This window comes from Trachinotus anak, unplaced genomic scaffold, assembly GCF_046630095.1.
Source record: "Trachinotus anak isolate AG129_WGS33_773 ecotype Australia unplaced genomic scaffold, CSIRO_AGI_Tana_v1 ptg000028l, whole genome shotgun sequence".
Taxonomy (NCBI): domain Eukaryota; kingdom Metazoa; phylum Chordata; class Actinopteri; order Carangiformes; family Carangidae; genus Trachinotus; species Trachinotus anak.
Window position 1 is genome coordinate 10,833,406 of NW_027273879.1, and position 23,022 is coordinate 10,856,427.

At 39.1% G+C, this 23,022-nt stretch overlaps 2 protein-coding genes across 2 annotated transcripts; one reads left to right on the top strand and one right to left on the bottom strand.

Annotated features, from left to right (window-relative positions):
* The first annotated feature begins 388 nt into the window (after positions 1 to 388).
* Positions 389 to 12,095, top strand: ggt1b (gamma-glutamyltransferase 1b). The gene is made up of 13 exons (XM_071466697.1): positions 389 to 514; positions 2,055 to 2,259; positions 2,463 to 2,593; positions 2,724 to 2,813; positions 3,049 to 3,241; positions 3,362 to 3,522; positions 4,041 to 4,190; positions 6,323 to 6,459; positions 7,081 to 7,268; positions 7,373 to 7,500; positions 8,476 to 8,588; positions 8,726 to 8,839; positions 9,920 to 12,095. The coding sequence occupies exons 2-13, from the start codon at positions 2,093 to 2,095 to the stop codon at positions 10,064 to 10,066; spliced, it is 1,719 nt and encodes a 572-aa protein (XP_071322798.1). The 5' UTR covers positions 389 to 514; positions 2,055 to 2,092; the 3' UTR covers positions 10,067 to 12,095.
* Positions 12,096 to 13,238: 1,143 nt separating this feature from the next.
* Positions 13,239 to 21,950, bottom strand: ggt5b (gamma-glutamyltransferase 5b). Its single transcript, XM_071466533.1, has 12 exons — positions 21,606 to 21,950; positions 19,433 to 19,560; positions 19,234 to 19,329; positions 18,739 to 18,934; positions 17,808 to 17,968; positions 17,518 to 17,664; positions 17,232 to 17,362; positions 16,001 to 16,188; positions 15,788 to 15,879; positions 15,560 to 15,669; positions 15,366 to 15,476; positions 13,239 to 15,061 (listed from the first exon to the last, which is right to left on the bottom strand). Exons 1-12 carry the CDS (start codon positions 21,776 to 21,778, stop codon positions 14,915 to 14,917), a joined length of 1,680 nt encoding a protein of 559 aa, XP_071322634.1. The 5' UTR covers positions 21,779 to 21,950; the 3' UTR covers positions 13,239 to 14,914.
* Between the last annotated feature and the right edge of the window lie 1,072 nt (positions 21,951 to 23,022).

Genomic DNA, 23,022 nt, shown 5'->3' on the forward strand with positions numbered 1-23,022 from the left:
ATTTATGCTAAGGCTGCGTTGCATTAGACCTGTGAAACCAGGCCCTACTTTATCATTTTGTGTTGACTACCTGGAGTCATATGTCATCTATTTGAAATGAACCACCAGAAAAGTATAGCTACTGCTAGTTAATGTTTGTCACAGATAGGTTTAGGTATCACAGCAGATAAAGAATCAGTCATCCAGCGGATTATTGTTTCTCAGTTTAAAGGGCATGCAATTGCTCCGTGATAGCTTTAGAAAGTTATGTGAAGATTGAATACAGATGACTAATTATTTAAGTGATTACTCGAATGTCTTCTGACGTTGTTTCTTCTGTCTTTGTGTGTGTGCCCCCCCCCCCCCCCATCGGCAGCACAGGTTAGGTGTTTTTAGTGGGGTGGGTTAAAGTTTAATGACTTTGTGATAGTTACATATTGAGAACCACACTAAGCCTATTACCTATCAGCTGCTGCAGATCGTGGCAAACGCACACAGCGAACAGCCTGTTGCTGAGGCCCCGAGAGAAACCAAGGTAAGATTGAAAATTGTTTTTTAAGGTGGCACAACGTTTGAGGAAAATGTAATCTGAATCACAGAAATTTGGATTCAAATTTTTCCACACTGTTTTGCCTTGAAAATGTTTGTTTCAAATTTAAATTGTGGATGTGACTTTTTACTTAGAGACGTGAAGGCAGGTGATACATTTGTTTAAACGGCTGTAATGTGCAACTGAAGGTCTTGTGCTGTACAACTGAATCAATTCACTCGCCTGTTACATAATCTGGCTTCATTCCTCTGACAGAACAAAGAATCTGCATGACAGTAGGCTTTAGGGTTTGGAGGTATTATTAAGCTAAAATACTCCAGGCTTTTTTTTTTTGTCTTATTGGCTGCAGAAAGCAGAGCCAGGAGGATACGCTGACTGCCTCATAGTCAGATCACGTCACACATACAAAACTGTTCTGTGGTTTAATGTATGATTCAGACAACTTTGCTTTGGTAGCACAATAATTTAGAGGTTTTTTAGTCAGCTGAGACCTTAGTACACTATAAAAAAAATCATGTTATTTATGTAGGGTGCATTATTTTAAATGTACATGTCAAAACAGCCCAGCAGGTTTGGTGTACAGTTAACTACTGTATGTCATTTCTGTGTGACAGAGTAGTATAATTTTTTTTTTATACTTCTAATAAAACTACCTTTATCTGTTGATTCTAGAGGGGACATATAGAAAGTGAACTCATAATAGTGTCTGACATGAGATCGCCTGGGGCCTTATGTCTTAGCAAATACTGAACAATGTAAAGTGTTTGCTCTGTAGCATGATAAGCAGTCTGGATTTAAAGATGTCAGCAGAGGTGGAATGCACTTATTTTCAACCTGGGAGTTAAACAATTTATAGAGGGTAATGCTGCCCACAGGGCACGCACACACACGTGCTCACACACACACACACACACACACACACACACACAGACACACACACAGTTGTACTTACCATGGCTAAAGATTTTTAGTCTTGTAGATCAGGGGTGCATCCCTTGGAGATATTGGGCTGGTGGTTCTTGGGTGAATGTCATCTTGATGAAAACAATTGTATAAGTGCAATCTATGTATTGGATTTTTTATGTATTAATTTTAAGCCATATGTTTTAGTCCAGAGGTTTTCAAAGTGTGAGGAGGAGGTCAGAGAACACACAGATGCAGCTTCCTGATGTTAGGCTTCAGTTCTGCCAAGCAGGACGTGAATACATATCTCTCTGGTGAAATATTCTTAACTGTGTAGAAAATAATTGCGCATGGTAATACCTGTCCTTATTTTGGTGACAGTTAAAGATAGACATGCAATTGAGTGCTACATTTTCTTCACATAAGGAGTAATATGGAGCTGTGTGTATTTTTTCCAGGTCCTAACAAGTTCCTTCAAAAAAAATGTGTACTCCGGTAGTCTAGATGATTTCTGAACATTGATTGGCTGGATAGATGTAATATATATAACATTTTTTTAATATATATTTTCATACATTTTAAGATATAAATTATACAAATGTTTTTGTTTTTTTCTTAACAGTTTTTGAATAAATTATTCATTGTTCCTGAACTATAAAAATGGTCAAGAGGACAGTAATTTTGGCACTGGCGATGCTGCTATTGGCATCGGTCGCCACTTTTGTGGGCGTCTTCTTCGGTGTGGGGAGAAGGGAGCACTCAAGTGAGAAAGTGTACTTGAAGGCAGCCGTGGCAGCAGATGCTGGGCCGTGTTCGGAGGTCGGCAGGTGAGAGCACAGTACAGACGCTTTAACATTGCTTGCATACGCAGCCACACCCGTGCACATTCACTCATAAACATTTTTTAATTTAATTTATTTACTGTCCACCTTGTCTGAACAAGGTGTTGAGATCTTAAATGTAAAACCTAATCCTCCACCCCTCCCCTCCCCTCCCCTCCCTGTGTTTGTTTGAATTAATGTTACCACAGAGACATACTGATGAAAGGGGGGTCTGCAGTTGATGGCACTATAGCTGCTTTACTGTGTGTTGGACTCATGAACGCTCACAGTATGGGCATTGGAGGAGGACTTTTCTTCACCATCTACAACGCAACAACTGGTACACCCTCACATACACGTCCACCCCGCAGTCTTCTGTTGTTTACTTTCCCACTGACACAACAAACCCATATAACTTCCAGATAATCTGGATCTGAAATGCATTCCCTAAACTTGTGACCTATGCACAGGTAAAGTTGAGACCATTGACGCCAGGGAAACTGCTCCACGCAACGCAACAGAGAACATGTTTGGGAACAGCACAGATTTATCCCAGAAAGGTAATGTTTAACTTTTTACTATCAGAAAGGGAAGGGAAGTTGTTAACAATGAAATAAGATGGCCTTGTGAAAGTGACAGACAAAAGAAAGATTAGTGTCAGTGTAGGACTAAACCAAACTCAAAAAAGTAGAAATAAAAACACTCTTTGGGCAGCAATTGTAGCAGTGTGTTAAAATAATGTCTGAATAACTTATGAAGCAATGATTTAAGGCTCTGTTTCCTTGTGGTCGGTAGGAGGTTTGTCTATTGCTGTACCAGGGGAGATTCGAGGTTATGAGATGGCACACAGACGCCACGGTAAACTGCCTTGGAAAGACTTGTTCCAGCCAAGCATTCATCTCGCAGAAAAAGGTTTTCCTTTGGGCAGGGCACTTGCCTCTGCTCTGTCCAGGCATAAGAAAACCATCATCATGGACCCAGCTCTATGGTGAGAGGCATCAACCAGAGGCTGAGTGTTTGGAGGATAAAATCAAAGTGTGTGTTGGTTTGAAAGTAACTTAAAACATTGTTCATCACCATCTTCAAATTATCCTTCTCTCTCTTTCAGTGAAGTGTTTTGTGGGAAAAATGGTGACGTCCTAAAAGAAAATGAAATCATTACATTTACCAAGCTTGCAGAAACATATAGGAAAATAGCTGAAGAGGGTCCGGATGCTTTCTATGACGGACCACTGGCTCAGAACCTTGTGACAGATATTCAGGCAGCAGGTAGTGTTTTTCTTTTATTGCCCGAGAAACCTCATATAGTTTTTTCAAATACACAGTCTTCATAAAACCTGATCCTACTTTTAAAGTAGGAAATGGATGAGCATACATTATATAACCAGATCATATGACATCACATATTGTATTATTTATAGAGAAGCTACTGAATTGAATTGAATTTAATCCTACTATAAATAGTAACAACAGCAGGCTTCCACCTTTGTGATTTATGGTGAAAAAGTGAGTCATCTTTTAATCTAGACTTCACTGTGAAATCAAAACAGCTATTTGTGCAGATTAGATCATATTTCTGTACCCACGAAGCAAAAGGGCATCATCAATAACGTCATTATTGCAACCGCCATTCTCACTGAGAGTCATTTGCTGAAAGGACTTCAGGATATGTAATAAAATATATAACATGCACTTCCTTCTGCACATCTAATTTCCATAGTAAGGAGGATTTGTACTTCCAGTTTTGTCCAAGTGTGCATTCACAGTGTTTGTCAATACGTGTTTAGGCGGTATCATCACAATGGAGGATCTGAAGGATTATAAGCCTGTCTTGGATGAGAATCCTTTAAGGGTGACTGTGGGGGAGTACATCCTGGCTGTTCCCAATGCCCCCGCTAGCGGCCCTGTGCTCTCGCTGATATTAAACATCTTGAATGGTAAGCCTGGTTGCCTTATCCAAAAAAAAAAAACAAACAAAAAAAATACCCTGAGTGGGAGAGAATGTGCTTTAATGTGAGCTGCTTTCACTTTGCCAGTCGCCATCACAGCGAGGACTCCTCTGTGAGCAGCAGGTTGATCTACTGTTCAGTAAATCTACCCTGAAAATAAAAAGCTTGGTTGACATTAAGTTACCTAAGAGTACCTTTAACAATATTGTAAAAACACCACATTCATCCATTATGACTACAGCAAATATCATTAGGCTTTAAACAAAACAGTAGTTTTTGGAATAATATGCAAGTTGTATACAAACGTAACAAAAAATACAACAGCATCGTGTGTTGCTCTATCACATAAAACGACAGCAACCAACACAGTGGATGTTTACATTTGCTGAGAAGTGATGTCTTGTGATCAATTCAATCAAACTTCCCTCTTTTTCCAAACAAAAGGCAGAAGATGAAGGGGAACACTGTTGAAGCACGGCCGAGTCTCTTGTTTAACAACCAATGTTGGATTGACCACAATCTTTCCCCAGCCTTTACTTTTTAGGTATAAATGGCAATGTCACCAGTCGGTATCGTCACAGATATCCATATATCCATGATATTTTACATTCATGGTCACAAGAGGATGAACCACAATGACTTTGGTGACCCTGCCTTTTATGTAGCATCACCAAACTTTAAATCATGCAGCAAAAAAAAAAAAAGAAAATCTCATTCTGCTGTCTATAGACTGCCACCAGTTCGGTACAGATAGTCATGGTTTCTAGATGAAGTATCCTAATGACTTTGGTGATCTATCGCATCCAGCAGGCTGAAATTTGAGAGTGAAATATCTCAATGACTATTTGACAGATTGCCATGATATTTGGTCCAGACATTTATTCACCACGGGATGAATGACAACTTTAGTATTCACTTGAGTTTTCTTGTTGTGCTATCATGAGATCAAAATTTTAATTTGGGCAATATTGTTGTTGGTTCATGCACAAATATCCAGAATTAATGACATTCCCATCAGTCTCTTTGTGTTTAGTGTTAACAAGAGAATATTATTATGCTAATGCGCTAAACTGAGATGTTAAACATGGTAAGGATTAACTTCTAAACAGCAGCATTGTTGTGAACATGTTAGCATGCTGATGTTAGCAGAAAAAACACATGAATAATCTTTGTAATGGTGATATGGTTTTTTTGGTAGACACTGACAAACAATATTATTAGCTTCATTTAGGTAGTGCGATTTCTTTGATTGTTGATGACGAGACAAACAGATGATGTCTCAAAATGACACAAAGCAATAAGCTACTAGAATAGTTTAAGTCAAGTTTAAGACATACTCTGTAACCCTGGTACACATTTTTATTTTTTGTTTGACTAAAGTGATTACAATCCAAAGATAATTGCTGTCAGGCTCCAAGTCTGATTAACAAAGTTCATGAACATGTTGTTAATCAAATCATTGCTACATTGGTCTATCATCATTTTCATCACATAATCATACAGTATCATTTCTGTGTACACCATTATCAGTCTGATTTAACTTGCTCCTGTGTTGACTGCAGAAAATCCAAGCTGTCCATGTTGAAGACACTGTCTCTTTGCTCTTCAGTAAATTTTCAGTACAGTGACAGCTTCTGTCTCTGAGGATTAGATGAGAAACTTCCCTCTAAAGTAATTAATCTCTCTGAACCTTTCCATCCCTCTGACTGACCACCCACTCACTTTGGCCCCCTGCCTCACATACTAACACTAATCTCAACAATTTACCTCTAATTGGACACAGTTGAGCGGTGGAGGCTTCACTCACACATTTCAGAGACTGCCCAAAAACCTTCATCCTGCTAATTTACCGTGACTTCTGTCTCCGTCCGACAGCTGAAACCCATCAAACCAAAACTCTGGTTCCCTGAGCCTTTCCTCCGGTTTCCCTCTGTGGCTGTCAGCTCAGGCTAATACCCACGGTGTGATCACAGCAGTTTTTAGACTAAATAAAAACACAGGAACAGGCTGGGTCAAGTCCATTTTAGCTGTCTCCTTCCCTACCTGAAAAGCCACCTGAGGGAAGACAGATGAATGAGGCTATGGTTTAAAGTTACTGATGACTGTTGTATTTTCTACAGGGTACGACTTCACCTCAGATAGTATGGCAAGCACAGAGAATAAGATCCTCACCTACCATCGCATTGTGGAGGCCTTTCGTTTTGCCTATGCAAAGAGGACCTTACTTGGAGATCCAAAGTTTCTCAACATTACAGATGTAAGGTCATGGCTTAACACTCATTTAACAATTAAAGGGATGATTTTAATTTCTGGGGAGTGACGTAGTAAACTTTAAGATATTTCACAGGGAGTGGCAGTGACAGATGTTCTCAAATTTACTGCACAAGGCTTCACAAAGTGGCTTTAATTTTTTTTTTAAATGTAAAGGACAAAAACCATCAAATTACCATGTCCAACAAATTACATGTATATGCTAATAATTTGTTTTGCCAGCTATGTTTTGAATGGGAATGTGGTTGCTGCCTGAGTGCTATATTTTTTTGTACCCTACATAAATTGTGTGAAGTAGAGCACTTGAGTCCCATGTAATCTAACCTTAACCAAAGCATTTTGGTTAAGCTTAGCCATTATTCACTTTTTTGAATATGAAACCAAAACCACGATCTTTGCCTAATGCTAATCTGCTGCCTAAATATAACCACCATGCTTTCAATCTACTATTGTGCTACTATTGCCGATTAGTAGTATGTAAATATGACTTCTAAGAGATCCGTTTGATGCATATGTATTTGTGTTCAGCTGTCGTATAGATTGTAGTACGTATATAGAGGCAATTTGTCTTTAGAGTCATGTTTATGTTCTACTTTTCCCCCAAAAGCTCATCCACAATATGACTTCGAGTTTCTATGCCGATGATCTCCGTGAAAAGATTACAGATGAAACCACACATCACATGAACTACTATGAGCCAGAGTTTTACCTGCCTGAAAACCACGGGACCTCACATGTCTCTGTAGTAGCAGAGGATGGAAGCGCTGTGGCAGCCACCAGCACCATCAACCAATAGTATGACTTCCTAACTGGCCATGATAAATATCTTTATCAATATTAGCTAGTATGTGTCTCCAATCCCTCCCCCCTACATCTTACTGATTATTGTCTTCCTGCAGTTTGGGCTCCAAAGTCATGTCATATTCAACTGGGATAATTCTCAACAATGAGATGGACGACTTCAGCTCCCCGCTCATCACAAACGGCTTTGGAGTGCCTCCTTCACCAAGCAACTTCATCAGACCAGGTAAGATTAAGACCAACACACACAAACACACACATATAAGGATCCTCAAAAACAGTAAAACTGTCACATAGATTGGTTTTTCAGCAGCAGGCTGATTATAGGTCACGCAGAGGTCATAGTGTTGGTTGGTATGTTTTACTTTAGATAATGTTTTTTTGTGCAAAGGCTCTTAAAAATACAAAGTCAAATTTTTTTTTTTACTCCCTTTGGAAGTTTTATTGTTTAATAGCATTGAATAGTATATTTGAATATTGATTGTTTGACAGTGAACAAAAGCAAAGTTGTCAGTGACAACAGATCTGTAGAAAGGGATCTAAATTAATTCAATAAAAAATATATCTAAAATATAACATACAAAGTAATTGTGACGTTATGTCTCTATCTATCCACACAAAACGACTGATTAAAGGAGTTATTTGCAAATTTTGCTATTGCTACACAGCCAGCGTTAGCATCAACAGCTGTTTACTCACCAGTCCAGAGGAAATATTAATTGTGAGTTCAACATCCAACTTCATTCCTTTACTCACCAACAGCTGTCTCCAGTGCTTTAAAGCAACACCAACGTTACCTCTTGTCTCTATCATGTCTTGCCTACTACTGAAGTTAGCATGCTAACCAGCTATCCCAGGCCCATGTCATCATTTCCCAATAGCAACTCACTGTAGCCTCCAATCTGCCCGGAAGACATAGCGCTGCTCAGAGGGCGTATTATAACCTCTTGTCTTGTAAACGCAATGATCACTGTCAAGCCACAATCATCACCACCCGCCTCAGCAAGAAACCACGTTCAGCACCAGAGAATATACTTAAAATATACAAATATAGAAATATACTTTTATTCAACACTGGAAGACAATAAAACATGGAAATTTCAAAGGGGTTTAGTACTTTTTGTAGATGCTGCAACAAAAACATACACTTGTTAATTTGACCTTGTTTTAAACTTATGTTATGATTAAATTCTATTAAAAGGGAAAAGGCCAATGTCATCTATGTGTCCAACCATCCTCTTTGATAAAAACAACAAAGTTAAGATGGTGGTGGGAGGCTCAGGAGGGACGAAAATCACTACTTCTATTGCTCAGGTAAGACACGATCAGAAGCTGGTCCCGCTGCTGTAGTGTTGTATAAACCAATGTACTGTGGTACTGTTAAGTATAGTGACAGTGACACTTCTTGGCTGCTTAAATCATCATTGGTTGAAATGTTTGCTGTTTTGTAGGTGATCCTGAACACACTCTTCTTCAACTATGATCTGAATAAAGCCGTGTCTGATCCAAGGCTCCACAACCAGCTGAGTCCAAACACCACTGTAGCTGAGCCTGGCTTTGACAAAGTGAGTGTCGCAAACATAAATAATAACTGATATTTATGACTAATAGTAGGGCAGAGTGGTGTGTGGGGAGACAATCCTTCAACCCAAAACCCTGCAAACACAGAACCTCTACACCTGAGTCACGACTGGCACCAGGGACAGTGTTCATTCGATTTACCTTCAGGGAACTGTATTATGTAACAAGAAGAAAACTATTTCAGCTCTCGTATGCTAATAGTCTAATTTACTAAAAATAAGCATACATTATTATGCGTAGTTGCCTCTAAACACAAAATAAAGGTAATTACTGACTGATTAATTTTATAATTTAGGCTATTAGACCAGTTTTCTTTTCAGTTTGAATATCCTAATACAATTCATGTACATCAGCTTTTCTAATCAGCTCCTGTTGTTACTCAGGCAAAGATAAAAAGGTGTTGTAAAGATTTGACTTCTCACATTCTTCCTGTACAGTAGATAGCTGAGTTCCTGATGACTTGGTTGAAGCTAACAGGTGTAGACACAGAGAGCGTGATACACACGTCTGATTCTAATGCAGCATAATGACTTAAATTACAGCCTCCACAGCACTTTAGTCTGACTTTAAAGGATAATAATATCTAATTAGAAATTCATATGTTTTTCTTGTGTGCCAGGACAATTCATTCTGCACATTTAAATATGCATTGTGCTCTTCTGATGTTAGAGACTTGAGAACTAAACCTTGATTTCACTTGGATGTGGAATCATTAGCCGCCCACAAAACAATAAATGGGATCTTAACCTTGTTTCCTCCAAACTAGGCCTGAATTCTTCTTTGTATATGTATATATACACTTGTTTTTGATGTCATCCCTCAACTTAGCAAATGATCATGATCCATCATGATATCACATTGATTGTGTGTCACACAGCACATCACCAGGCAGACTGATGAACTTTAACACTCAATGTTATATTGTCACATTCTTTAAATACATTTCAGAAGTATATTTAGTCAATTTCACATACAGAGCATGTCACATGCATGTCAGAGCATGTCACAAGTTTCCCTTGTTTTGCATGGAGCCTGTTTGTCTTCATATACGCTTCTGTTTACAGAACGTCCTGGATGGTTTGGCATCAAAGAACCATGAAACAGAGTTTCTCAAATCAACAGGAGCCGTGGTGCAGGCAGTGGTTAGTCATGATGACGGACTCCATGCTCAGTCAGATCCTCGCAAGTGGGCGTACGCTGCAGGGTACTGAGGTCGTAAACACACCTCTGATTATGCAGAGAGACTGTAGCTGTGTGAACCTTGACTCCTGTGGTAGCTCAGAGATTAGACACTTAATAAAGAACCAGAAACCATTGTCAGCTGTCTTGGCACCAATTGTTCTCTCATTAAGATAGAATAATACTCGTGTACTTCATAACATACAACTCAGATAACAAACAATGGACCTGTCACTTGTTATGACCTTGACAACAAAGTGCCTCAGTCTGAAATTGATTCTGAATGTTGACTCTTGTGTCTGCTGTATTTCTGTATCACCACATCTATTTATGTAATGTAATAAACGAAACATATTTTGCTGCCATTCAGGTTTTTAAAAAGTTGAAACTTAGGTAGGTACCTGTAAATGTGGAAATCATTACTCACTGCAGAAACAGTGCTGTGTTTACACTGCATCTATGATTTTTACCTATTTATGAAGCACTTTTGTAAATCATCAGCTGTGTAAAGCTGTTTCCTGTTATTGCTGACCATTAAAAATACACTATGTGACATCTACAATAATTACCAACAACTGAACTCTTAATGAAGGAAATATCCACAGAAAAAAATCAACTAAAACTAAAACAGAACTCCTATATAAACTTTAAGTCATGAAAAACTTTAACATATTTCACCGGGACTGTTCATGCGAGGTTCCAGGAAAGAGAGGAGGAGGAGCAGGAGCTGTTGTTAAAATAAAGGACCACTGTATAACACCTCAGGGACAAACAGTCCTGCAGCACATACTTAATGACTTACAGTAATTTCCCACAACCCAGAGTGCAACGACCTGTAATGACCTCATAACAACATTACAGCTGTCGCTGCTCACTGTCACCACTGGGATTCAGGGCTTCTCTTTTATCACCTGGGATGTGAATGTGTTACATAATTACTGAAATGTACTAATGTGTAAAATCACAATGCCTTTTACAGCATGTTGCAACAAATGAGTGATTTATATGTGATTAACACTAGATATATATTTACTGTAAATTAAATTAAGGACTTTCCCAGTCTAAATGGATCATTTATCTGGTAAATCCCAGCATTAATGTTTGTAATTGGTATCATAGATGTTGCAGATGTTCTAATTTTCATGTTTCTTAACTATGGTTTGATTGACAGACTTGGGGTCCTCACATAACCACGGAGTGCCAAAGCTAATGGTCAACAAGAGTCTATAGTCAGTGTATTAGTTTTGCAATTTGGCCATAAATTGAAATATTAGACAAATTAAACTTTTGACTAGAAGGTGGCAGAGAAAAGGTCAGGGGGTCACCAAAATTATTAGGACCTATCATCTCATCGTGAATGTCTGTACAAACTTTTCTGCCAATCCAACTGGAGATATGAGTGAAAATTTTGACCTGCTGGTGGTATGAAATAAAATATAAGGGGGGCACTAAAGTGATGCAGCAAATCTCTGTAGAACATTTCTTGGAAATCCATCCATTAGTATATTATTATTATTATCATTATTTTAATATGGACCAAAGTGGGGGTCAGACCAACTGACAGATAAACATTATGATACCTAAAGCCATGCCACTAGTATGGCTGTAATGGTATAATAGAAAAATATATATGGTAAATAGAACAAGATATGCCTCCGCTTTTGTTGTGTTTCTGACATTCAGAGCACATTAACATTAAATAATGAATGGTGCATAGTGTTTGTTCAAGCAGAGCACTGAAGTCAGGCTTATTTGGCATCAGCTGTTTCAGTCATGATGCATGCATGTAGCTAACAAGTATATAGTCATAACCTCACAAGTTTGCTGGCGCACCTTCTTGTTCCCAGATGTGCTAAGTGTTTGGTATATTGTATGTTGTTTTAACAAAGACTGTTCATGTGTTTATCATTGTGGGATTAATTCACACTGCAGAATCATTGTTCTTTTTGTAAATCATTGTTGAGAGCGCCTTACCTGTATATCCATTTTATATAAGGTCACTTCCTTGATGTATGACTGGACCTTATTTTCTGATTTCAGATTAAATCTGGATTTGTACTATATATATATATATATATATATATAAAGAAATTAACTTCACTGATCAAATATGAAATGTATGGATGATGTTCTGTGTGACTGGGACATTTGGCAAAAGTCCTTCCATTGAAGATTTGTTTTGGTTTGTTTTGCCTGTATTGAGAGTAGCTAGTAAAGACTGAAAGGAAATAATGAAGTGAAGAAATGTGGGGAAGGAAGGGAGGTGACATAAAGTGAAAGTCTACAGATTCAAATTGGGCAGCTACATAACAATATTACAGAGTATATGCACCTTAGTTGCCCATAGTCGACAAGGACGCTGCAGAAGGAGATGGAGAGAAATAGCAGTTAGACTGGAATTTTCCTTTAAGGCCCAATTAAGCATGTTCTCACTTCCACATAGTTATAATGAACTTCAGAGTTATGCAACTCAGACAGGCCAATTTACTCACCCTCTAGGCTTGAAAAAATCTCCAGTCTCTGTGTGTATCAAAGTCTACATAGTTTTAATTCCTCTCACTGCTTTGGATGGCATCGTGATAGTTTCAAATAATGATGCACACATACAAAATGCATTTATAATACCATCAAGCAACCGCTGTTGAGATAATTTGCTTCATCAAGGGACATTGTGCCTGAAACTGTGCTAACCCTGGAAGTTAAAGAAGTCATCACAGGATTATTTAACAGCCTCTGCTTTGACTGAAAGACTCTTACTGGAGTGACATTTTCTGCATACTTTAAAATGATGCTCACTTTAAATGGCTGTTACTTATACAAAGAGGGTAATATCATGACACTAAAGCTATGATGCCACAGCTTATCCACATTAACCCATTTGTCGTACAACAAAGACAGCGGCGCTTCAGACAGACTAAAATTTGCATGTTCTCATAACTCACATCTAGTGGCTCGAAGGAAAAACGGAGCAGAATCCACTTAAGAAATCATTACTAATTCATAAGTCTCTCCACTGAAATGTATCTCATTACTGTATCTTTTGTTTCAGTGCTGCTTTGAAATAATGCAAACAGGAAAATATCAAGCAGATTAGTGCTGATCAAGCTATACTAACAACAAGGTATAAACATTTAAAGAGCTGCAGTCTGCAGTGAAAAGCGTATTGTAGGTGTTGCTCATGTCTGGTGAAGATGAGAGACTGGCTTTGTTTTGGACTTAGTTTTATTGTGTCACAGTTATCAATTGTAAAAAAATATGTAATTAGTTCACAAAACATTATGACATATTAAAGCAGAAAAAATATAAAATGACATGCTCATCGTGTAAAAAAAAAAAAACACTTACGTTTTTAAGATAACTTTGTTCATTGTGAATCTACTGCTTTGTTTATTAAAAAAGAAATTCTATAGCATTTCCTTAACCTTCACAGAAAGATCACAATACTCTGTAGAACCTGTATAAAGTTGTTTCACATTCAGTAAAAAAGGTCACAATAAAAATTCCCAGCCTACAACAACCTTCAGCTCATATGTCAGTCAGGATGTCAATGTGAGAGGGTTCCATGGCTCATCTACAGTAAACGCTTCTTACATAGAATTGCATAGTTCAGTCAGAAAATGAAAACATTCATTGATACAACAGACAACAGACTTAATATTAACCAGGTTTGGTTTTGTTGGACTACAGTGGGTTTGCTTTTATGGCTTGCTGTTGCGCTCACTTTGGTCAGGATTATGCAATCCTGCATGCAAGCAGATCTCAGCAGTAAGAGCAGCAGCCGGATGGCGTGCTAGTTGTGCGTTAGTCTGTATCATTTAAGTGCCATGACATAAGTGCGTGTGTGAGTGTGGCGACTGGATGGATTGAAAACGAATATATACTGTATGGAGTGACAATCAGCTCAAAGGATATTTCCAGTTTATTCCAACTTTTTTGGCCATCATCTCTTTGAATCACCACCAGCAAGTTAATTGCTGAGATCTGGGAACGTGCCAATAGCCTACAAACAATGTCTGATGAGGACAGAAATCTGACCAGTCAGGTTTTTTTTTAAACAAACATTGCGGTTAGCCAAGGATGAATGTTACAAATTAGTCAAATTCCTACAAAATAATCTAAGTCAAGGTCTAGCTACAAGCTTTTTCCAGAGATTTCAACTATCCTGACAAGCGAGAATGAGTGCAGATTATTTTGTCATTACCCAGGTGTTCAACTCATTCTCTACAACAATTGTACTACAACTGATTTTGTGGTTCAACTTTGCCTAACATACTTACTGTAGTTATACAAACATTTCAGGCACACTCAGTAAGAACGTTTCCATCATGTGCATGTTTAATTTGCTCAGAAAAAACCTATGTGAATTGCCGGAAATTAAAAAAAAAAAAATCAGCTTATCAGAGGAGAAAAAGTTGGTGTATCGATAAAAGCAGAAGGTGACAAAGTGCAATAGAAACAGACCTGGCAAATAAACCATGAGGTGCAGGAAGCAAGTGACTTTCAGTGAAGCTTCCAGGCCTGTGATGAAACCAAAAATAGTGTAAAATGAAAACATGGTGTGATGAGGAGACTGTAACCATCCTCAAGCCATGTAGCCTGATTCTAGGACCTCTGCAATTACTTTGGTTGGTACAATGTTGTCTAACTGATAGAAAGTATGGCCAGAATTCTGAAAATGAGTTATGATAAACTAGAATTATCCTTTAAGATTAGTAGTTTCCTGTTGCTCCTCAGTTCTAACAGGAAAGAACCAGAGCTCCAAATTGATCACATTTTGTTGTCAGGGATTTGGCACATTCATTGTTCTTCAGGCTAAAGGCTCAGTCAGTCTCAAGGGCAGATTTTAGTAGGGAGGTGTTGCGTCCTAATGGTCTGTGTGGTCAGTATCCAGACGACATTCCCAGCTTCCTTTTGTCAGACACAGCCACAATGCAGCCTTTCTCCTTCTCTACGGCATTGACTACATTCAAGAAGAATTGCCAGCTTCCAAGTTTGTGTCCGAGACCAGTGAGGCTATTATTCAGAGACTAAGGACACACACGTACACACACAGAGACACACACACACACAGAGACAGACACAGACACACACAAACACACACACACACACACATACACACATAAATGTATTAATACCACTTATCCTTTCCCACTTCAGATTTCAAAACTGATTTCAGGTAAATTAAATATGACTTTGTAGGATTATGTCCTGATAATCTCCACCAGAAGCCACGAACATAAATAGAATTGTTATTCATTAAACAGATGTCACAGTCTATTGAATTTGAATGCCATTAATGGACACTAAGGATGAAAAATGTGAATACTTCACCTCCTCAAAACCAGGCTCAAAATTCACTTTGTTCCCCGAATCAACAAAAACTATATGGGCAGCAATGGCCTCTTCCAGATTCATCCCCAGCCACAGGTGATTTATTATAGACTGCAGGAGCAAAAGAGAATCATGTAAGCAAACAAATAAGAGACTAGACAGACAAGCATGCAACCTGAGTTCAATTGAGTTACCAAGGCCACTGCTGAGGTGATCAAGCTTCCTCCCGATCCACCAATCACAAGGAGTCTTCCGGACTTTGACTCCAGTATGACTGGAGTCATTGAAGAGGGAGGCTGTTCACCTATGACAACAATTAGACTCCATATCAGACTGGAAACAGACTAAATGTCTACATTAAGTAATGTCTTAAATTCAATTGGCTTGGGTTGAAAGGCTATGTTTATGTCTTGTGACTTTACCTGCCCTCACTGTGTCTGCTCTCCCACAAAAGTCAGACAGCTCATTGTTGAGGATGATGCCTGTTTTTGGAGAGTAAATGGATCCTCCGAATCTATACAACAAAACACAAGACAGTAGAGTCGACTAAGGGGATGAATGTTATCTCATAGTATAATTTCCTATAATAAGACAGTGATGCACAAATCCTCTGTCCGAGGAGTCTTCCTGCTCACAATTGGTTTATGGTGCTGGTGGCAGACACAGCCAATCCATCTTCATCCAGGACAGACACGTGTGTCGTCCCAACGTGATCAGAAGAAGGGTTGATATTGTAGTAGTAGGAGTTGTCATGGGTGCGGTTTGAAGAAATCATTCCTCTGATGCGCTTAATGAAGGATGGATCAATCAAATGATCTGCACTCTGAAAGAAGAGCATCATGATGTAATTGTAATTGTAAGATGTAATTATGTGCACACTGAACAATTTGGTCAGCAATAGTCTGGAACATAACCCCCATAAAAAGTGATTTTTTTTTTACACTCAGGTATTGTACAAATTAAACAAACATAATGTAATTAGCGAGCTTTAGATGGCTGGCAGTCAACTATTACTGATGGGTATATTCCTGTTTAACGTACAGACATGAGAATAGTATCAATCTTCTCATCTAACTCTTGGCAAGAAAGCAAATAAGTGTATTTCCCAAAATGTGGAACCACTAGTCAAATGAATGTTGCTTTTTTTTTTTTTTTTACCTGCATTAATCTACATTTTATTAAACTGTGAACACAACAGTGACATGTCACCATAACTAAACTTTAAATATTGATATGTCAAACATGTTAGCAAAGGTTTGCTGTTTATATATTATGCATAAATGGAGTAACACTTATTTGGAGTTGTGCTTCTGTTTACCTGCAAATTGCTTTTTAGCTCTGTTTTGCCCTCCACCTGCAGCTCTGTCTCCTAGAAATTATCTTCATATACTTAACTGTTTTCCCACTTACCTACATAACACAATCATTGTCTGGAACACCCTGTGTCTGAAGTCACTGTGAATTTTTTCTGTATATATTTTGGCAGAAAAGAAAAGTCATCTGTGAACCCTTAACTGATTTGTTCACTAATGACACGTTTGCAACTTGCCAAATATGTAAAAATGAAACTAGATAATAGAAAACATATTCCAGTTGCAGTTACATTTCCTTCGAAACATATCTACTGTTGCAAATTAGTTTTGTATGAATTTAACTTCTAGGAGACAGGGTTGCTGATGCTGTCTGACAGCTGTTTGAGACTGGGCAGATGGTGCACAGTAGGTTTATCAGAGCCTTTTCAGTCTGCTGTGACTGGAAACAGGTTTGAAGAGAACAGCTGCTTCACAAAATGGTAAAACCAAAACAATAACCTGAAAGATACTAAAATGCTTCGTGGGTAATATCCTGTAAGGTATTGATCCCCACCTTTCTGTCATTGAAGGCAGGATCCATAATGCTCCTCTTTTGTCCATTAGCAAATTTAACTGCCTCTATGAAATGATGGTACATCTTAATCTTCTGGTCACCGTGAAGCGAGTTTGGAGTCAAGGAAAACTCTGCAGAAAAAAACAACGTACAGCATGTTAAAACTTTTTTGTTCAACAGTGTTTTGCATTTTCCTCTTTATAATTCACAGCGCATGACCAGATGGTTGCAACAGTAGATCAGTTCACTGGGATCATGAAAAAAGTCATCACACAGTACGTCAAACCTTTCATTAGTTTGAGAATGAAGGCAAGCAGGGCGCCCCCAGCAGGCGGTGGTGCGATGTGCATTTGAGTGTCTCCTAGAGGAACTGTCCATGCATCCTCCACCCGTACCTTGAAAGACTTCAGATCCTCCATTTTTAATGTCCCACCTGAAAGAAACACATAGAATATAAAGACGGCTTGATTATCTTAAATTAAACCTCCTTTCTTTATACCAGCCCTGTCTGTCGATTGTCTTTTCAAGTATACACCCCAGCTGGCCCAACCAATAGTCTGTTATCATTGCACCAACCTGCAGCTTGTATGTCTTGGATTAAGTCATGTCCTATCTTGCCAGAGTAGAAGGCATCTGCCCCTTGCTCTGCAATGGTTTCCATGGTTTCAGCGAGTTTAGGAAACTTCAGGATGTCTCCTGTTCTCAAAGCACCTTTGTTCTTGTTGCAAAAAAGTGTACTGGAAAAAGTGTCAATGAAAAAGAACATATTAGAATAAATATAACAAAATCAGAACACACTTAAGAGAGATACTTATACCATACATTTTCATTTGGGTCATCTGTTAACAGAAAGTGACATTTGTTTCATACAATCATACCGTATATCATGCAGGCCATCTTTACTGAACCACTCATATGAACGAATATTCTCAGATATTCTGCAGGAATTTGTTTCTGCATGTGCATGAACACTTTGATACACACTTTATGGCTTTTCACACCACACCTCACCCCGCGCTGACTGCTTTTTAAACCTTGCATTTGGGAAAAGCAACACTTCACACAAACATTTCTGAAAGAAGGTGAGTAGGGTCAGTAAACCCTGCTCCCAAAATGTTCCGCTAAGAACAACAATGTGAACCTCTGTGCTGTTAGAGTATAACAGTCATTTTTGCGAATCCAAAAAGTGTTCACACGAGGATGTCAACCAGGCTGAACTATTATGCAATGTGAAATCCTGAAAGTGAAATACTCAGAATTAATTGTTAACCAGGAAGTTACATAAAAGTAGCATGGAACGAGTTAAATGAGGGATTTATAGGAGAGCCCTTTGCTCCGGGATTTCCGCAGTGACACATGAATGAGAAAAGTGAGCATCACAGGCCCTTTTAGTTTATCCCTGCCCTCAAACATTTCTTATCAGCATGGCCACAAAGCGGATATTCTTGTAACGTCTAACATTTTAGGAGACCTTTCTGTCACAATGAGAAACAGTGAGAAGCTGTACCAGAGAGATGACTTTTCCACGATCGTTTTCACAATGGGGTTGTTCAGGAGCATTCCCAGATAGGCTGGCAGAGGGATGCCCTCCCTGGCCAGTCTGATTGTTGGCTCAAACAGCTTAGCCCAGGGCAGCTTCCCATACTGCCTGTGAACTACCTCATAGCCCCGCAGCTCTCCAGGAACTCCGATCCACTGGCTGCCTACAATGTACAAGTGAGAGACAGGGCAGCTGTGTTAAGAAAATGATGTAAACCAGGTATCAAAACTTCAGGTGGACCGACTGTATATAGGACAGAAAAATAGGTAAAGTGAGGTGTTACCAGCATTTCTACCAGCCTGTATGAGGACACTTCAAATGCTATGAATCATGATGAGCCAAATGATCCATTATGAGACATTTCTCTGTCTCACAGTTTTAGTTAATGGGTTTACACTGTAATGACTATATAAAGAAGTGTGAGAAGAAGGTCTGTACACATTAAGGGACCACTCTGCCTACCTGTGGAAAGCCTAAACTCGGTGGGACAGTCGCTTAACAAGTTAGGCTTGAACGACTGTGGGACGGTTTCTCTGAAGTTGTAGACTTTAATGCTGCCTGAGAAGAGATCAGCAATTAGAACAAATAAGGCTAATCAATAATTATCACTTTAGAAGAAATAAATTTACTGTCATAGCAACGAATCAATGAGAAGACCCACCTGTTTTATCTCTTATAGTGAATATAGACCCTCCTCCAAGCCCCATGCTCTGAGGATTGACCACGGATGTGCACAGAAGAGCTGCAATGGCGCCATCTACTGCCGACCCTCCCTGCTGGAGCATGCTCCTGGAAAACAGCCATTTTCACAAGGTTTATGGGAACTGTGTGAACTCAGAGTCAGTCACTCACAGTCTGACTAAATCCCACACATTTGCTCACACATAGACACACAAATACACATTTTCTGAAACATGCATGATATCATTGTAGATCTCAGGATTCAGTGTGATGCCAAGAGGCAAGTTTAAACCATGTGCTGATGCTTGAGGCTGACTTCAGGAAAATCACCAGGAAGTCACTTACTTTTAAAAACTTTGCTCACGAGGCAAACGGTCTCCCTCAGAAATTACAACCTGTTTGTTGCAATTAGGCTCATCCATATACAGCAGAGAAAGAAACCTAACATCTGAAACCTTCTCCTAAAGAAACCCTGAATGAGTCTTTTCACTAAGAAATTGGCACAGGGTCATATGTGTTCGCTGAGCGACAAGAAAGGGCAGTGTCGGGAATGTTTTGGCTCTGTGTCGGTCAGGCTGACTTAAAGCCTTGAAGTGTGGGAGGTTCAACAGAGGGAAAAAGTACCAGGATGAAACCACGGACCACAATTTAATCGGAAGAATCTAATTAAAGGTATCGCATGTAAGACTGTGTAGGCAGGCAGTTGATGGTTTATGCCTTTACACAGGGGATGCCATTACTTAATTAAGTTTAGAGCAGGGACAAAATCAAATATAGACTACACATTTTGTATCTACGAGCTTAGGAAATACCGAACTGATGATATAATTTGTACACAGTGTGTGTTTGTATGCTCTGGGTTTGGAAAAACTTCTGCAGACTGGATTATAGCTCCTGAAACTCTGGACAAAACTCAGCTCAAGTCAGCTATAACAGAACACATTGTATATCTGCATCAGTCTGAGGAAGTGAGTGAAAAAAAATAGTTCATGAGAAAATGATGATTAATGCTGGTGTCACCGGCAAACTGACGCTGTGTTGTTGAGTGGCTCAGCTGTGATAGATTCTGTCAGATAGTGTTTGTGGTAACATTGTATGATTATCAGTATTTTCAATGACATTAAAAGCCGTCATCTAACAAATTGCTGTCCTGACACCTGAGCAAACAATAGAGTGAAGGTGACATTGAATGATTTTGCTTAAAAACACTGCACATTTTCAGGTTTAACGGAGCTGACTCTTTATATGTTTGTAAAACTACAATCACCACTCACTGTGGACAGACACATTATCAGATGTATGCTTAATATATCTCTCAGTAGAACGAATGAACAGGATCAGGACATTTCACTCAGAGAATGCCCTTAAAAAGTGATACAAGTGCTCATCACACGGACATGTCGCCTGTTGACTCAGTGTGTCTCTCTGTGTATGGGGCTCATATTCTTTGTCTCTGCTGTGAACGGGGAAATGAACTCCTGACAAATCTTGGCAGTGGCAAAAAAGAAAAAAGACTTCACTGCCAGTGAAAACAAAAGCAGGAAGATGTTCATGCACATTCCTGTACAAAAAAAAGTAGAAAGAAATAAAGAAAAACTCTAAATTTAGAGTTTCATTGATGGCAGATTGATTGAGTTCACATCATGGCTCAGTGAACAAATGAGAGGACACCAGAGAAAGAACCAAGTCTCTGCACTCCTCGTTAGAAAGAGTGACACCAGTCAAAAGAAAAACAAAACAAAACTGTTTTTCTCCTACAATCACATCCAAGGGGATAGTATGAAAACTAATCAACAAGAGGTGAGGAGAATGAATAGCCTCTCTGCACACAGTTCTGCAGGTATTAAATCTATTCCTCAAACAGAGCCTACCAAATCTCTTAAACTGCTTATCCCATTGCTCAGTTCAGCCTTTTTATCTCACCCACGGGAGCAGCCTGATTGCCTGCTGAGTTTTGAGAGAGTACATTTATTACTGTGAAGTCCAATAACACACACACACACACACACACACACACACACACACACACACACACACAAAACGTCTTTAACTTTCAAATTACAAAAACATTCTTGGCTTTTCTGAAGTTTTTAGACGCAGCAGGCCGCGTACAGATTGTTTTCCTCTCACCCCCCCGTCACAGAGCGACTTACCTGCCAATCTCTGAGCACCGCTTGGAGTCCGCCGCCACAGCCGCACGCCTGAAGCTGCCGCCGGGACATCGTCGGGCCGCAAGTGATGCGATGCAAAGACATATGAGAGCCACAGCGCAGATCAAAGTCACTAAGGTGAAGCAGCACACCAGCCAGGGCTTGTATTTTGCCATTTGACTTTCAGTTGTGGGGAACCTGCTTGGAAGCAATTGTTGCTGCTGCCGCTCAGTAAGTGTCCGCACACGCTCAATGAATATTGCCTAATCCCCAATGTGGGTTTACCCCTCCTCCCTCCATCAACTGGATACTGCCCTGAAGTGAAAGTAGACAGGATGGGGGACTAAATATCTGTGTACCCACACTCTCATCCCTCAAACACTTAAAACTGGGGAAAAACCTTGACGTCACCGGTATTCCCACGACGGCGTTTAGTTTAATTCAATGAAAATGAAAAAAAAAAAAAAACTACAAAGGCGTTTACAGTAATGTTTGTTAAGCCAATGACTGTTTTATCGCTTCCAGAGCGCCTTAGTTAAGTCTCACCGGATTTCATAAATGAGCATTTTCATTCTTGTGCAACAGTGATATTGTCTATTGACTTTTATCCTTTTCCTGCAACTCAAACAGTTCCCAATAAAACTACAGCATCAGGAAACACGACCTGCTCCCTGCTGTACCATTATATTGGATGTGAACTCTGTGTCAGTGACACGGTGGGGCCGGGGGTCTTTAAATTGAGGCCTCACAGATGCTGAAATCCTCCAAACGGGATCCCACCAGGCAGCTACATGTATAACTTTGCTGTTAAACTTAACACTAATATAACCAAATGGCATTTTCAAGGAAAAACGTCTAAATTATGAATTTTGAAGGATGCTACTTTGCAAAAAAGGAAGCAGACCTCATCTCATCAGCAGCATACAGTTTGAAGGGTGCATTCTTACGATGTGCCCAGCTCCAGCTTCTCATCCAACAAACTTGGTTCACTATCCAGCACTGAATGGGCTCTAATTGTGTGCATTGTTATGTATAATGTGCCATTTCTATAATCATGGGCAATGACAAATATATCACAAGGGTAGCTTATTAACACTCCTAATTAAAGTATTTAAAATGAGTTACAAACTAAATAAATCATGCAACATATTTTTTTTTAACTTGATTTTCACTTAATTTTCATTCTCTTTCTATTCCAGGGAATTTACAATGTCTTTGTCAATAGTTTTCAGTGTAAAATAGTAAAATAGTGTAAGATAAAATGTAAACATAAAAATAACATTTCAGTACAAAGTACAATGGTGTGTTTCACAAAACAGAATACAAATCCATTTCAGGTTCGGGTATACAGCCAGTTCTAGTGTCACTGCACTTTTGGCGCTAATTTTATCACATCATGGCTCAGAATTTGAGTTGGGGT